Genomic DNA, 15,973 nt, shown 5'->3' with positions numbered 1-15,973 from the left:
CATGGGCAAAATCCACATTCTCAGCAGAGGATATTTTTGTTGCTGCTGTGACTTTTATGTCTGTGACCCTCTGTATAATTTTCCCTTTTATTTCAGGCTACCTTGAATAAATTATATAGTCTCTGCCAAAGATACTACCAAGTGGTGCAGATAGCAAATGACTGGCTTGAAGATGCTCAGGAATTTCTCCTTTTAGCAAGAAATGGTCTTGATGTTGAGAACTCTGAGGAGAACCTAAGGAACCACACTGAATTTTTCAGCACAGAAAGTCAGTGCACTAATCATATGAAGGAGTTACAGGGCCTTGTGTCTGAGATAGAGCCCTTTATCCAAGCCACAGCAAGAGAGAAGCTGATGCAGAATGTAGCTACATTGGAGGAAAAGGCCAAAGGGACAAAGCAAGAAGCCAAAATCCAGCAAGAGCAGTTGCAAAGGTATATTAATCTTTTTTTTTTTCCTTTCATTTTAAGATCACCTTGTTGGTGATGAAAGAAAGAGATCACAGCATTAATCAGAGTTTTGTAAAATGTTTGTGCTACTGATGAGAGAAGTGAATATTGGGATTCAGAGCTCTTGGATTCTATTTTCTCCTCTGCCACTGACTGACTAGATGTGTGATCCTGAGGAAGCTATGATAAAATTATATAAAGCTTGGAACAGCACCGAGAAGAAGAGTAGGGAACGATTGTCCCTTATTTCACCTGACATAAGACTTATGCAGAAACAAATTAAATTGAAGCAGACATTTTGAACTAAAAGGAAATACCTTTTTAACTAGCATAACTATGTTACTTATTATTCCCGAATTTTCTGGTTTCCAAAAGTTTGATTGGTCTTAAAACACAACCTAGGCAAAGTCATTGAGGAAAAGTCAAACAAAGGATATTAAAAGCCTAGCTGTGTCTTTAAGGCACAGCTCAAAATCAGGAGTATATGCTTCTGTGTATGCTCTTTCCCAATAATTTTTCTTTTTCTTGGAAAATACTGTGTAACAGAAAAATAAGCAGTTACATTGAAAACCAGGTGCAACAATATTCCTGGTTTTCAAATGGTTTTGTATTGCATTAAATTGTTCTTTCTGGAACTGTGTTTGTTTAAGGTGTGCTTCTGAGTGGCAGGAGTACCAGACAGCAAGACAGAAGGTTATTGAAGTGATGAATGAGGCTGAGAAGAAATTATCTGAATTCTCAGTAGCTAAAGCTGCTTCTTCTCATGAAGCAGAAGAGAAATTGCTAACACATAAGGTAAGGTACTGAAAATTATATGTAATCCTTTACCTTCAGTGAAAATAAATGTATGTTATGTAGGTCCCCACCTGTGGCAACCTGAATTTCAGTTTTTAGATCTTTTCCTGTAGCACTTAACTGTGTCATAGGACACCAAGAGGTATTTTGTGTTGTGCAGAACACGCATTTTATTTGTGGGGTGACTGAGATGTTTTTAATCACTTTTCAGCTTAATGTCTGTCTATGTGCCTATGACTGTAGAGAACTGGAAGGAACCAGGAGGTTCCTAAAAGCCTTGGGTGCATAAGCCCCCAAACTGCGTACCCTACAAGAAATTCAGATGAATAGAAACATCCATCTACTTCAGATCACATGGAATAGTTCTGCTAGGACAGGAAGGGTTGGAATTTAATATTAACTCTTGTTTAATCTAAAAGAAAGAAATGTAACTTAAAAGAATTACTTTCTCCTCTAGTATTTAGGGTGCTAATCAGTTGCCTTAATATAAGCAGTTCAGACATCCTGCCTGGTCTCCAGCTGTGTCTCTGTGGAGGCAAGAATCTCCCCTAAGAGTAATGTCATGTCTGCCAGCTTCATGAGAATATCCTAATATGCTTGGACATCTAAAATGGCAGTAAAGATAAACATGACATAAATGTATGCTTAAACACCTGAATTGCTTTTTTCATTTTAAGACTCTAATAGAAGTCAGTCTTTGCTATGAGAAGGGTCCTGAATACTCATTTCCATCCATTTTGAGGGGCTAGCAGGGGAAAGAAAAACTGATTACACCAGATTTCTGCTGCCTCCATAGAGTTGCATTTTGGACCATGTCCTTCAAGTAGCTTTAGCTAATACATTGCATATGAAAAATAAAGTGAGACCTAACAACCTCACTCAGCAACCTGCTCTTTGCTTGCAGTGGTTGAAGGTGGCTCATCTGCCTGCAAGTGTGTTGAATAGTTATGAGTTGCGTTGTAAAAGAGGAAAACAGTGCTTATTTTTGCTTTTTCAGACTCTTGTGTCTGTAGTGAATTCTTTCCATGAGAAGATCACAGCCCTAGAAGAAAAGGCTTCACAGCTGGAAAAAGTTAGCAATGATGCCAGTAAGGCAACTATAAGTAGGTCCATGACAACAGTTTGGCAGCGCTGGACACGGCTCCGGAATGTAGCCCAAGAACAAGAGAAAATTTTGGAAGAGGCAGTGCAAGAATGGAAGGGCTTTAATGATAAGGTAACTTCTGGTCTTGGTAAATCCTCCTTTGTTAACTGTGCATAGGTTTTCACTCATTATACTGCCTTATTAATCATCTTATGGTAGAGAAAGCTGATAGCAGGAATAACAGTGATTTTTCTCAGGTTATATTAAAAAACAGCTATGGAAAATGTAGGTTTAGAAACACTGCCTCCAAGGTTTGCACTGTTCTTCTATATGCATACAAGTATAGTAAATACAGAGTTATTTTGGTTTCTGGTGTTTCTTCAGAATCTTCTCCTCTATGTTTCACTTCCCCAGATGGTCTATTCTAGATTGTCAACCTCTTTTTTTTTTTTCCCTTTTTTTTCTTTTTTTTCTCCTTTTTTTTCCTTCTTTTTTTCCCTTTTTTCTTCCCCCCCCCCTTTTTTTCCCCTGAGAAGTATGAAGTTGCTATTTCTAAGTTTATACAGTGATATTATTGCCTGTCAATGCTCACCAATCATGTGTCTCTTTTTTCCCTTATATCCTACCTGACTCTTTTTTTCTGTTGTTGTCCATTATTTTATGCTCAGACTGCAGGTTCTCTGGGAATGGGGATAATCTTTTTGTTAAATGTATGACTTGTGTCAAATAAAGGTCTGCCTTGGTATAGAGCTCTAGGTCTTACGGCAATAAAAATAATAAATGTTAAAAAACATGAGGAGCCAGTTATCACTTGACAAAAAAATCCCTTAGCAAGTCCTAGTCCACTGTGAAGAGCTAGTGCTAGCTAGCTAGATCTAGCACATTGGAGCATAGATTTATATCTGCTATAGAGACTGCTGCACAAGCCCTGTGCCACAACTGTTTTACAGCATCTGAAAGTACAGCACTGGGTTTAGCACCTTTTGGTATCAGTTGTAATAGCTTCTGTTTAATTTCATTATTGCCAAGACTGCATCTCTTTCCATAGATTCAGAAAGCCACCATAGCAATAGATCAGCTACAAGGTCGCTTACCAGAAAGTTCAGTGGAAAAGGCATCCAAGACAGAGCTCCTGGAACTCCTGGATTACCACAGCAGTTTCCTCCTGGAGGTGGAGCACCAGCTGTCATCATTGGGCCTGCTCAAACAACACACTGTCAGCATGCTTCAGGATGTGGAAGTAAAACCTCCATCTCAGGAGGAACTACCAGTCATGCAAGAAATCAAAGCAATGCAAGATCGATGCCACAAGTAAGGCAATATTTTAAAAGATTCACTAGAAAAATGGTACCTTATAATTCATTAATAAGAGTGCACGTATCATTTTTGTAATCATTAACAATTACCATGCTTAAAATAAATATTAGTTGTTATATTTAAAGTAAGTGTCACTTTAATTTTAAATTATCTTTAATTAATTTTGAAATACATTTTTACCATTTTTTATTCCCATCAGCAGGAGTATGCATTTTAGAATACGTACTTCTTGCCTTGCATAATAATAATAAGTTACGTAAGAGTTCTATAAACTACATTGAAGTTATAACTGACTTTAAACACTTCCATTGCATCTTGCCATTAAGTGTGACATTTTATCTTTTTGTATCCTAAGTTTGGATTAGTTTATCACTTTGTTTCCTGTGTTGGAAGCACTTAGGTACCAAAAGTAGGTATCCTATGAAATTTACAGGGGAATTTAGTGCATATGCAACTGAAACATATCTTAACATTTCAATCTGTGGTTATATGAATGTTTATCTAAATCTAAAATGTTTCCCTGTCATGTGTAAACCAGGAAGTTTTGTGGCTAAGTTTCAGGACTCATATCCACCTCATAACTGCACTAAGATGCCATTAACTGGATCTCCACAGTGAGAAGAGGGAGAGAGAGAGAGAATTAATAATCTATAAACCCTGCACCTAGCCTGTGCAAACTTCATTGGGTGCATGTGTAACTGATTCCAGTAGAATAGCAACCCTGTAGAAAACGTGTAGACATTAGCACTTCTGCAATTCCATTCTTCACTTAGAATTGGCTTCTAAGAAGTCTGTGATGATCACCCGCTCATGTAAATAAGGCATGATTCAGCTATGAAAGGTTATACAAACATAAATCAAATATGGGAATATCAAAGTACTATCCATGTCACATACGTAAGAGCTACAAGAAGTCTTGTAGATCTTTCACAGAGCTGTCGTCTGAAAAAGATTCTATTTTTTACAGGAGATCCAAGTTCTTAAGGAAGGTGTGGAAATTCTGTCTTAGTGAAAGTGTGGAAATAGGTCCCTGGATCAAAAATGGTGTTCAGGTGTTTGATCCATGCTTCATCCTAGGTATTCTGCCAATGCAAATCATATCACTAGGGGTAGAATTTGTCTCACGTTATTTTAGACTATAGATATCCTCATCTGAAATGGTTAATTCTTGATCTCTAATTAGTGGAGACAAATAGGCAGGTCTAAGATGCAGTTTTTCTGACCTATTTTAGAAGTTTCTTTTAGAATGATGAATCATCCTAAATCATGCCCTAGAATTACCTGCTTCCTCCACTGACAATAAGGGCAGTCTGTGGTGATGAGCTAAGATGTAGGTGTCTGTATCGTAAACATTTGCATTTCTTCAAAAGAATTATGTGCTTGATGTCAAAATACGTAAAACTGCTAATGAGAAGGAATGAACTGAAGAATGAACATGAGAAATTTAAGTGTGCTGCTTTAGTAGTCTGTTGCAACATTGCCCCACTTTTTATTACTCTGGATGTGGGGCTATCAATTGCTATCTTTATTATTCATTTTTTGACAAGCAATGCTTTTAGACTTTGCTTAATTCTTCACAAATAGTTATTGTTTCTTTGTTTCTAAAGTATGCAACAGAAAGTGAAAAAAGGTGTGAAGATGGTGAAACAGGAGCTGAAGGAGCGTGAGGAGGTTGAAGCAGAGATTAACATTGTGAAGTCCTGGATCCAGGAAACAAAAGAATATTTATTAAGCCCTGATACAGAAGTGGATACTCAACTTCAGGAGTTGCAGGTATATCAAATCTGTCAATTTCAAAATTACAACATTTATCTTCATTGTAATCTGCTGGTGAGTGTTAATCAGCTCAAAACCACCACGTATTCAGATTAGACAATACTAATTAGTTTTTGAGTAAGCCGCTAGACAAATTCATAAAGCATGAAGTAGCTGATGGGCTGTCATACCTAAATTTAAAGATATTTAAGATATATTCACATATTTGTGTTTATGCAATTTTACATGCTAGCATATTGTTTAGTAGTTTTTCTCCTCTCGTCTAAAATATAGGGGAACTGTAGAATGCGAATGGACAGAATGTGACATTTCGATCTTGGCAGTTTGGGGCGGGGAGGGAAGCAACAAAATAAAACCATCTCATTTCACTGGAGGTGTTGAAAACTTGACATATTCTATATACATGTGGTCACACAGGAACAGAGAACTGGACAGACAGTCATAAATGAGAGTCCAGGGAATCTGAAGATAAAATTCTTTTTAATGAACTATTTAAAAATTTGAAAGCAATTAGCTTTGTTGTAAGCTGCATGTAACATCTGCATTTGCTAAGTTTATAGAGGCATGTTTTTTCCCATTGTTCTTAACAATACTCTTTCTCTGTCATTAGTCTCTCCTTGGTGAAGTAACTACTCATCGCCAGGCTGTTGAAAAAATGGCTGAACAGCAACAGAATAAGTACTTGGGGCTTTATACCATTTTGCCTTCTGAACTCTCTCTTCACCTAGCAGAAGTTGGGCTGGCCCTTGTAACTGTACAGGATCAGGTAAAGCATAGCAGATAAATGCATTACAGATCTATAGCCCTTCTTTAGACTTTATAACTTAGTGAAATACAGTATCCAAGTGTGGTCAAACTATGACAACATAAAGTAGTTTTATTACCTTCTTCATTTAAATCAAAGTAAGTTAAATGAAAGTTAATTTCCTTTCAGAAGGAGAGATTTCTGGTTACTGAATTTTATTCTTATTGTTGACAGATTCAAACCAAAGAAAGAGAAACTCAGCAGATCAAAACATTGAATCAAGAGTTTGGTCAGAAAATCCAGGGGATAGCAAATGAACTAAATGCCATTCTTTCCAAACTTAAAAAGAAAACAAATGATATAGCACAAGCTAAACTTGAACAGAAGGTAAGACAAGGCTTCCCTGATTTGATTATGCCATAAATTCTACTGAATTGGGATGCTCACTTCATACCAAAGTTGTATTTGTGAAGACTTGCATGACACATTTTTTTAATGTAGTATAACAGAAGAATGGACAGAAATAAGGGTTGACTGATGAGATTTTTTAATTATATTCTTTGCAAACTAGCCCATACAGGGACTTGAGTGAGTAACAGGACTTGGAGGAAGTAGCTGAGAGTAAAAGCAAGTCAGATGGACAAAGTTAGGCTATTCCTTCTAAATAATGAGTATGACTGCAATTTAGGAAAGCCTAAGAGGCTCCCAAACTGCTCCTTGACCCAGTCTGTATTGAAAAGACCATTCTTTACAGTACACCTTTACTTGCGATAAATAGAATTTACTTAGCCAATAGTCCATCTCGTATCATTTGGTGCAATAATGAGGTAAAGTGCTACTGATGCGGTTAAGGGTAATGCAGAGGACTCTTGGGGTTTTTTTATGGGTTTTCTTAACCTTAGTTATGTTGCACACTCAGAAAAGCTCATCTGTACTGAGTGTAATGTCGCTAAGTTAAGATCATCAGATGGGAGTAGAGGCTTTTACGGGGTGGAAAGATGGGGGAAGGGTTAGTTGAAGGTGGAAATTTGGGGGCTTTGGTTTAGTTTTTTAACTAGTCAAAGATAAACTTGACCAAGTTACTGTCTGAAAGTAAGCAAAGCATAGGAGAAGATTTGGCATGTCTGGTATGTAAAAAATTACCTGTTTATTTTCATGAGTTGCTCTCAGTATGCTTCAAAATAGCATTTGCTTTGCAGCAGGTGTCACTGAAATATATCCCATTAAATTTGATGTATCTCCTTGATTCCAGTAATTAAGCAGAATGCCAGTGAAATGTGCTTTCCCATGTTGCATAGAAAAAAACTCTCTGTCACTGGAGATTTAGTAATGTTCCCTCAACTGCATTTATGTCAGTGCTCAGCTGATACTCCTGAGATTGGCTTGGCTTTGATTACAGCAGTAAATATTTTTATATTAACATTGAAACTGATTGTGAAAAATAAAATAAAAATCTATTTTAAATCCATGTGACCCAAGTCAAATGGGTCCTTCCCTCACTTTTAAACGGCATATAAATTCTGCATCATTTCTATAGTGGAGACATTTATTTATGCCTGCCTGAAATATGTGTGTCTTTGTCTTGATGAGTAGTTCAACATCTGTCTTTATGTCTACATGTAGACAGTTATGTCACTAAGTTCATGGAATAATATTTTTTTTCATAACAATTGATCATAACTTACACTCTATGGTGTGTCTGCCAGGACAGCCCTAACCTGAAGAGCTTGAAGTAATTTCTTGAAACACCTGTAGCTACAGCAGTGTTCTGAATCAATTTTTGTTTGATGATTGCAATTTAAATTTCTAAAAATAATTGGAAAGGGGCTAGAGTGTTTGATGAGACTTATTTTATTTATATTACAAAACCAAGGAATTGTTAACAGCTTAGGTATAAAAAACAAATACAGAAAAAAACCAATGCCCCCTCCCCAAGAAACTGTAGCACATAAGTGTGTTATCAGTCTATAAGAAACATGGAAAACCTTTTAGGTTTCCTTTTTAAAATTTTCAGAAACTTTGTAACTATGGTAAGAAAATCTGATTTTAAAATCTATTTCTGTTGAAACAGTCTAGCATGATCCAGACTGCTCCTGTGTCAAGATCAAGCTATGAAAATGCAAGTTTCAAATGAAAATAAAAGTTTTCATAATGTATTAATGAGTAATTACATATTTCTGGGTTTGTAAAGGTATGTTTTAAGACAGCAACAAAACAAAACCCCTTTCCAATAAATAAAAATCCTTGTCATGGCAATGTGTGCTGAGTATTCATTTCAAAAACAAACAGAAAGATGGCCATGAACAGTTAATGTCACTCTGAAGTGACTCAGTCTTTTGCTATGGTAGGGAGAACAGTTATCTGTTTCAGCCAGGAAGTCAGAGAAGAAAGAATAGTGGCACACATTTAAGAGATGACCAAACATCCTGCTGTTCTGCTTTCCTGCTTAGAGAAGTATTGTTGGTCTCCAGCCAGAATAAAAGTGGAACAAACTATAGAGACTTTGGACAGTGTATAAAGTCGCAAGTTGGACTAGAAATAATCAACTAGAAAGCTAACATTTCCTGGATCACTGATTTTCTTCCTTTTCTGTCTAGATCCTCGGTGAAGAGTTGGACAGCTGCAGTATAAAGCTGTTGGAATTAGATGCATCAGTCCAGGACTTTGCAGAGCAGAATGCACTGCTGGCGAAGCAGCTGGCTAACAGGATAGGGAAACTCACTGCATTGCACCAACAGACCATACGGCAGGCTGAGTACAGAGCAGCGAAGCTCAGTCAGGTATGATCTCAAATCTTTTCTGCTGTTTCCTTTCAGAAGCAGAAGGAGCATGCAAACTTCCCATTTATTTTCCTGTAGTTATGCAAGAAGGAGCATTCCTTGGCACATCTGGCTATTATTAGTCAGGGCTTGTATCACACCTCAAAAAGAGGCACAGACGGGTCAGATCAGGAGCGTGGAATAATTCTGTGATGCTGCTTTAACATCCACTTTCATGAATCATGTGCTGGTTCGTTCCTCTGGTGCCCTGAAAGGATTAGAGACCTTCTCACAAACAGTAGCATGCCAGGAAATAGTATTTCATTGTACTTTTCAGGGCCTCTCTCTTATCACTGTTACCTATATTTGCAGCATTAAAAAAAAAAAAAAATTATTTTGCTCTAGTCACAATCTATAGATGGTCAATATAATTTGTAGATTCAATAGAAAAGCCTAGATACACTGGCCCTGATAATGCATAATGTTTATGCAATGTTTCAGCATTCATAAAGATGCTTACCCTGCAGTTCAAGGTCTCTGAAACTCTTATGTATTTTTTTTTGCTAATCGTTATCCCAAAAAAGTCTAGCCAAAAGCAAAGAAATGGATTTTCTGTGGTTCTGCCATCAATACCCTGATAAATTACGAGTTCTCTTTTCTGCATGCATAAAGAAGCTTCTGTAAGGCTTGAAAAAGATAACTATTTCATGGTACTCTTCAGTTTCCTCTGAAAAATTGTTTTCAAAAAGAGGCAGAAAATTACTATCAAAGTAAGAGTTCAGTCAAAGGTACTTGGAGAAGGGATTTAACCATTAGGATATTTTTGTTCAGCACCAAGAAATCCACTTCCTATCATAAAAAATGATAGGTAAGGCAAACTGCATGCAAATACAGTTCAGTCACCTAGGATTTGATCCATCCTTCATACAGGACAAATGCATGAAAATCAGTGAAATTATTCCTGCTAAGTGAGAAGAAAATTTGAACTAAAGAGTACTTTGCTAAATAGAAATTGGATGAATCAGAAAGTGGAGATTTTGTCCTGTATTTTGAAATAAGTGCAATATTTCTCTTTTTGCAAATATGGCAGAGTGAGTGGACAAAGCAGGTTTTAAAAAAAGGTCATTTTGTCCCTTTTCATGTCATCCCCAAAGAAAAATAAGGAATGATGTAAAGGAGGCTTGCAGTGAGCCACAAACCGAGCAAGAAGGTATTTTGGAACTTATGTGTGAGGCTGAAATGTTCAGGAAGTGTACCCTGTAGGGATATATTTGAGCATCAACGCACTCTCCCTGTGTAACCTACATTCCTATAGTGCTTTTTTTCCCCTGAAATAGATATACTTGTTACTCGAAGACCTATTTTAACTCCATAAATTCAGAAGTAATTAAATTACATTCAACAGTAAGGAAAAGTTGTTAAAACTTTTCCCCAAGTTAAAAACAGTAAATGAAATAAAATGAATTTTATCATTCTCTAAGAACTGTACAGAATTACATTTTAGGCTTAAGTTGATTTTTCTTTTATATCCAGGCTGCTTCACACTTGGAAGAATACAATGAAATGCTCGAGTTCATATTGAAATGGATCGAGAAAGCAAATATCCTAGTACATGGTAGTATAACATGGAATTCTTCCTCTCAGCTTCGTGATCAGTTTAAAGCCTACCAGGTGATTATATGAGCTATGAAAATTAAAGGGCAGTGTATAAAAGAAGTTATTTTCTAAGCAGTGAAGTTTTATTTCCTACACCTTTTTTGCCTCCTTTCCTTGAGGAAAAAAAGTCTTAAAATGCTAGGTTTCTTTTACTGTTCCCCCAAGTCTTAAAAAATGATTAATTAGTTTTGGACAAATGTTTTGAAGACTGAAATTAAGATATATTGCTGAATAAAGGTACATGATTCAAAGTTGATCTCTAAGTTTACTCAAGTACATTGGCTTCATAGTAGCTTTTGACTGAGTACTGTGTCTATACACTGTGATTCTATCACACAGAGTACCTCATTGCAGCTAATATTCCTCTAGAATTTTAGTTAACCAAACATTATTTTCAGTTTCTTTTTTTTTATTTCTCCTTTACACTAAATTGGAATAGCCTTTGTCCTCATCTGATGAGTTTAACGCCAAATGTTCTCAGACTGATACTCAATGGATGAGTTTCTTCCAGTTTCTTCCTGAACATCTCACATTAGAGTGATCTGCTGTCCCTGTGACAGTGCAATTTTTTCTGTGTGTGCAATGTGTAAGTGTGGTATCAGTGGAGCAGTTTGATAACGTTGAAGCTTGACCACATGAAACAAATCAAAGCATCATAAAATGACTATGTCTCACTAATGCCAAAATAAGACTGGATTAGTTATGTTTTTTATATATACATCAGTTAATTGTCAGCTGCATTCACTTACATTGGGACAACGCAGTATGTCACGCTTTCTTATTCTGAATAGGAAGGAACCTCCAGGCAATTTATCTTGAGGATAGCTGGGAGATAGCATTTCTGGTTTGTTTTTGCTATGGCTTTTTCCCTGGTTCAAAAATCAATGAGGATACGGGCTTAACTAATGCCATCCCACAGAACACTTTGGTAGCCATTTTTTAGGCAGCATTAATGGGACTAAGGCACCCAAGTGCTTTCTGCTGCTTCCTATTAGGTACATCAAGCTTCCAGGACAAATCCTATCCATAGATTGTCTATGTTATATTTTTACAGGCAAGCGTGTATAGCAAAACACTAAAATGAATGTATTGGTAAATACAGCTGCTGAAGCTTCATGACTTACTCTTCCATTTCCCAGTCTCCATACACTGAAGCACTTCAGCATACACTGAGAATTAAGCATATTGCCGAAGCCTTACAGGAAATCAGTAGAACTTAATCATATGCTTACAGATGTGTACTAATTGAGGAGTTTGCAGAACAGGAATATACTTAAAGATATGTTTAATCTGAAAATCAACTCTGGCATTCAGTTTGTTCATATCTCCATCTAGACTATGCTTGATGAGTCCGGAGAGATTCATGGTGATCTTGAGGCCATGAGTGAGAGGATTGAGTATCTGGCAAGTGTATACTGTACTGAAGGAATGTCACAGCAAGTGCTGGAACTGGGGCGGCGGACAGAGGAATTACAGCAAGTTATCAAAGTGCGTCTACCAAATCTCCAAGATGCTGCCAAGGTATATGAAAGCAGTTTTTCTAATGCTAGCTGACAGCTTAGAGTCATGTGTGCATCATGTTTCTGAGACATGTTGCGGTGCAGATTACCTGTGGTCTATAACAGGTATGATTGTGTTGTCTAAAGTTAGATATCTTGCGCCGTTTAAGATACTGCCTTCAGGTGCTATACCAGATGGGGACAAGATTCCTGCAGGTCCTGTCATATCTGCCCATTCTGGATGGATGTATTGGGGATAATGGTGTGTCTCAGTTGGCACTAAGCACCTGTGTTTAGATACTTGAAAAGTGTCTGTGTTGGTGCTTATACAGTGCCATTTCCTTTATTTTTCTCTTAAAAGATATCTAAAGCCTGCTATCTATTAATTCAGATCAGTACTGGACCAGATCAGAATTCCATAATGTAAGACCTACCTCTACAAGGGAGTGCCATGAAAAGAATGAACATGCTTTTTCATGTCCCTGACATTTCAGTGCAGCTCTTCCATATGGGTTTAGTGTTCATGTAAATGTGTGTTTTGCCTATGCAGTGCCTGAGGGCATGGTAAACTAGTGCAAGACACAGGGAAAAGCATAGAAGTCTTTTCTACCTGTGCTTACCTTCAGGGCAAGAAATTTTACCTTTTTTTTTTTTTAATTAATACAATAATTCAGGAAAAAAATTAATATTGGAATTTTATAATTAGTATATTTATAGGGGTTCTTCTGCTGTCACCTCCTACAATTACACACTACTATATAGGAAAATACTTAAAGACAACTAAGAGAATAGGCTATCACTAATTGTTAGGACAATCGCAGCTAAGGATAAAGTGGTCCTTCTCCACATTTGACTCTTACTTTACAACATTTATAGAATATAGGAGAAATGCTGCAGCTGCAGCAGCCATAACAGTGTAACAGAGAGGTTTTGAAAAAGACTTCTTTCCATTACAAAAGCACAAATCAGTAAACCGCAGTTTATAAGCTGAAGGCTTTTCTTATTTTTTAATTTATTTTTCATAGAACAAACCAGAGATTTACGTACAAGTAAGCATAGTAGAAGTGAAACTTACTAGCTTCAGTTCTCAGAGAAATATTGGAACAGTTGAATAAACTATTTGTAAATTGTTATAAGAAAACATGGAGATGAATAGAAGCCAACAAAAATTTACAAAGGAAAAAAATCATATCAAAAGTGACCAATTTAATGTGAAAGTAATAGAGTTTTATATAAATGTACAATATGTGATATATCTTGACTTTAATAATATTTCACATGATATTGTTATCAACACAGTTAATAAGCTTATCTGGTTGAAAATACAATAGGTATGTGTAAAGCTGGCTAGAAAACTTACCTGGTGTGTAGTTGTCGATGGTTCACAGCCCAAAAGGAGGGCTACATCAAGTAGGGTTTTGCAGGCTTCTCCCTTGGATCTGGTACTATTCAAAATTTTCATTAATGTGTTGGATGATGGTTTAGAGATCATGGCTTTCGGGATGCTTAGACAACACCAAATATACAGGGACTACCTGAAAAAAATTAGGCTGCTAGTCAACAGAGACGGGGCAAATTGTTACTTTTAGACAGGAAGAAACAGGCATGTGCTCCTCTGAATGAGGAACTACTGGCTTCACACACCCAGTTTAAAGGTCTTAAGTTTAATAATGTGGATCATGGAAAAATGAGTGAACAGTGCCACATTGTTTTAAAAATCCAAACGCCATGCAGAAAATAAAGTATATAATTGTAAGGTATGTGAAGTAAGTCCTTTTGTTCTACCTGTTGGTCACTAGTGAGGTTTCAGCTGTGACCAGTTTTGCACTTGAAAAAAAGATGTGGACCGACTGGAGGAGGAACAGAGGATAGTGATGATTGTGATATGTGTGTAAATTTGTAGACAAGATGCATGAAAAAAGATTATCCTAACATATGATGTATTCAGAGAGAATAAAAATAATTTGTTCTTCATGTCTGTTGTTAATGGGATAGTAAGTAGAGGATTGAAATTACACCAAAAGATAACTTTATGTCAGACCATCAGAAAAAACTTTCTACAGAAAAAAAGTACTGAAATAGTGGAATATGTTGTCTGCAGAGGTAAGTGGGACTCCACTGCTAGTGGCCTTTAAGAATGGCCTGTAAAGATAAGACAGTTATGTCCTGTCTTATTACAGGAAGATGACTAGAGGACATCTAGGCCTCAAACTTTATGAAATTAGCTTTATAAAGTACATGCTGTATTTGAGATTGAGGAATTACTTAAAATAATAACTCTGGCTTGTGTCGTGGTCTAACCCCAGCCAGCAACTCAGCCCCACAGAGCCACTCACTCCTCTCCCTCACAGTGGGATGGGGGAGAGAATCAGAAGGGTAAAAGTGAAAAAACTCACGGATTGAGATAAAGACAGTTTCATAGGTAAAGCAAAAGCCACGCATGCAAGCAAAGCAAACCAAGGAATTCATTCCCCCCTTCCCACGGGCAGGCAGGTGTTCAGCCATCTCCAGGACAGCAGGGCGCCATCACGTGTAACGGTGACTTGGGAAGACAAACGCCATAACTCCAAACATCCCTCCCTTCCTTCTTCTTCCCCCAGCTTTATATACTGAGCATGGCGTCATACAGTATGGAATATCCCTTGGGTCAGCTGGGGTCAGCTGTCCCAGCTGTGTCCCCTCCCAACTCCTTGTGCCCCCCCAGCCTGCTCGCTGGTGGGGTGGGGTGAGGAGCAGAAAAGCCCTTGGCTCTGTGTAAGCACCGCTCAGCAGTAACAAAAACATCCCTGAGTTATCAATACTGTTTTCAGCACAAATCCAAATCATAGCCCCACACCAGCTACTATGAAGAAAATTAACTCTATCCCAGTCAAAACCAGCACACTTTGAGACCTCTTTTTCTAGACTGTCATATGACTTGTATTTTTATCCAATATTTTAAAGATTTAAAATTCATTGTTAAAACTGTGAATTAGTTTTAGCACTGTATATAAGGGATGTAGCTACAAAATCCAGACAGATATATTTATAGTGTTTTTTTTTTTATTTTTTTCTTATTTAACCCTGAATCAAATGTGTTTTATTATAGGACATGAAGAAATTTGAAGTTGAGCTGAGAGCCCTGCAGGCTGCTCTGGAGCAAGCCCAAGCCACACTGACCTCTCCAGAGCTTGGGCATTTGAGCTTGAAAGAGCAACTTTCTCACAGACAGGTAAAAGGCCAGGACCTCAAAATAAGCACTTGAGTAGTGTCAGCTTACACAAAGAATAATGAATGTTTGTTGACAACGATTGTGGTGTTTCTTAGGTGGGTCATTTTTTCAGAGTCTAGCCCCAAATTACTGCCAAGGGAATAAGAGACAGAATGGGAAAAATCATTCCCTCAAAGGGAATGGTTGAAATATAATCCTTTATGAGTCTGTTCTTAGGTTGATGCAATTCTGAGAAATGTGCATCCAATCCAAGTTTAATCCATATTAATAATAATAATAAAGCTCAGTTCTTATCCAGTGCTTTTCATCAACAGGTTCTTAAAGTACTTCAAAAGGAAGTCTAGATTGTTATCACCATTATACAGATAGACATGCAGTGAGATAGTGTGTTGCTAGCTCCCCCAATAGTCAACTGGAAAGCTAAGAGAAAATTCAATTTTCCCTAAGCCTAGTTACATTTTTGTATGTTTAGTTGAATTACCTCTGTAAGATATTGCTACTTTCTGTATTGCACTTGGCCTACTATAGAGATTTGTCAATTTGTTATTTTTGGTCTCAGTCTCATGACAAGAAAAATAACCCAAGTTATAGCTTTCTGAGTTGCTTAAATGTTTCTTGCTGTAAGCTAATATGCAGAACTAACTGTCTTAGTCTGCGAGTGAAAACTAAATGTCAACAGGTC

General features: G+C 37.1%; 1 protein-coding gene and 1 long non-coding RNA gene across 13 annotated transcripts in view; one reads left to right on the top strand and one right to left on the bottom strand.

The window, feature by feature from the left end:
- The window catches only part of SYNE1 (spectrin repeat containing nuclear envelope protein 1), a 321,099-nt gene that overhangs the window by 194,837 nt on the left and 110,289 nt on the right, over nucleotides 1–15,973 (top strand). For all 12 annotated transcript variants that reach the window (XM_069787039.1, XM_069787028.1, XM_069787027.1 and 9 more), the window contains 11 exons: nucleotides 97–434; nucleotides 1,100–1,244; nucleotides 2,242–2,460; nucleotides 3,377–3,639; nucleotides 5,253–5,418; nucleotides 6,032–6,187; nucleotides 6,401–6,553; nucleotides 8,764–8,946; nucleotides 10,459–10,596; nucleotides 11,917–12,102; nucleotides 15,169–15,291. In XM_069787039.1, coding sequence (XP_069643140.1) covers nucleotides 97–434; nucleotides 1,100–1,244; nucleotides 2,242–2,460; nucleotides 3,377–3,639; nucleotides 5,253–5,418; nucleotides 6,032–6,187; nucleotides 6,401–6,553; nucleotides 8,764–8,946; nucleotides 10,459–10,596; nucleotides 11,917–12,102; nucleotides 15,169–15,291 — 2,070 coding nt within the window. The remainder of the gene's footprint in view (nucleotides 1–96; nucleotides 435–1,099; nucleotides 1,245–2,241; nucleotides 2,461–3,376; nucleotides 3,640–5,252; nucleotides 5,419–6,031; nucleotides 6,188–6,400; nucleotides 6,554–8,763; nucleotides 8,947–10,458; nucleotides 10,597–11,916; nucleotides 12,103–15,168; nucleotides 15,292–15,973) is intronic.
- Nucleotides 8,002–13,636, bottom strand: LOC138686071 (uncharacterized). The gene is made up of 2 exons (XR_011325388.1): nucleotides 13,441–13,636; nucleotides 8,002–9,193 (listed from the first exon to the last, which is right to left on the bottom strand). It is a non-coding gene; the product is annotated as an uncharacterized lncRNA (long non-coding RNA).

This window comes from Haliaeetus albicilla, chromosome 7 (assembly GCF_947461875.1).
Source record: "Haliaeetus albicilla chromosome 7, bHalAlb1.1, whole genome shotgun sequence".
Classification (NCBI taxonomy): domain Eukaryota; kingdom Metazoa; phylum Chordata; class Aves; order Accipitriformes; family Accipitridae; genus Haliaeetus; species Haliaeetus albicilla.
This window is presented reverse-complemented; position numbering and strand designations above follow the sequence as displayed.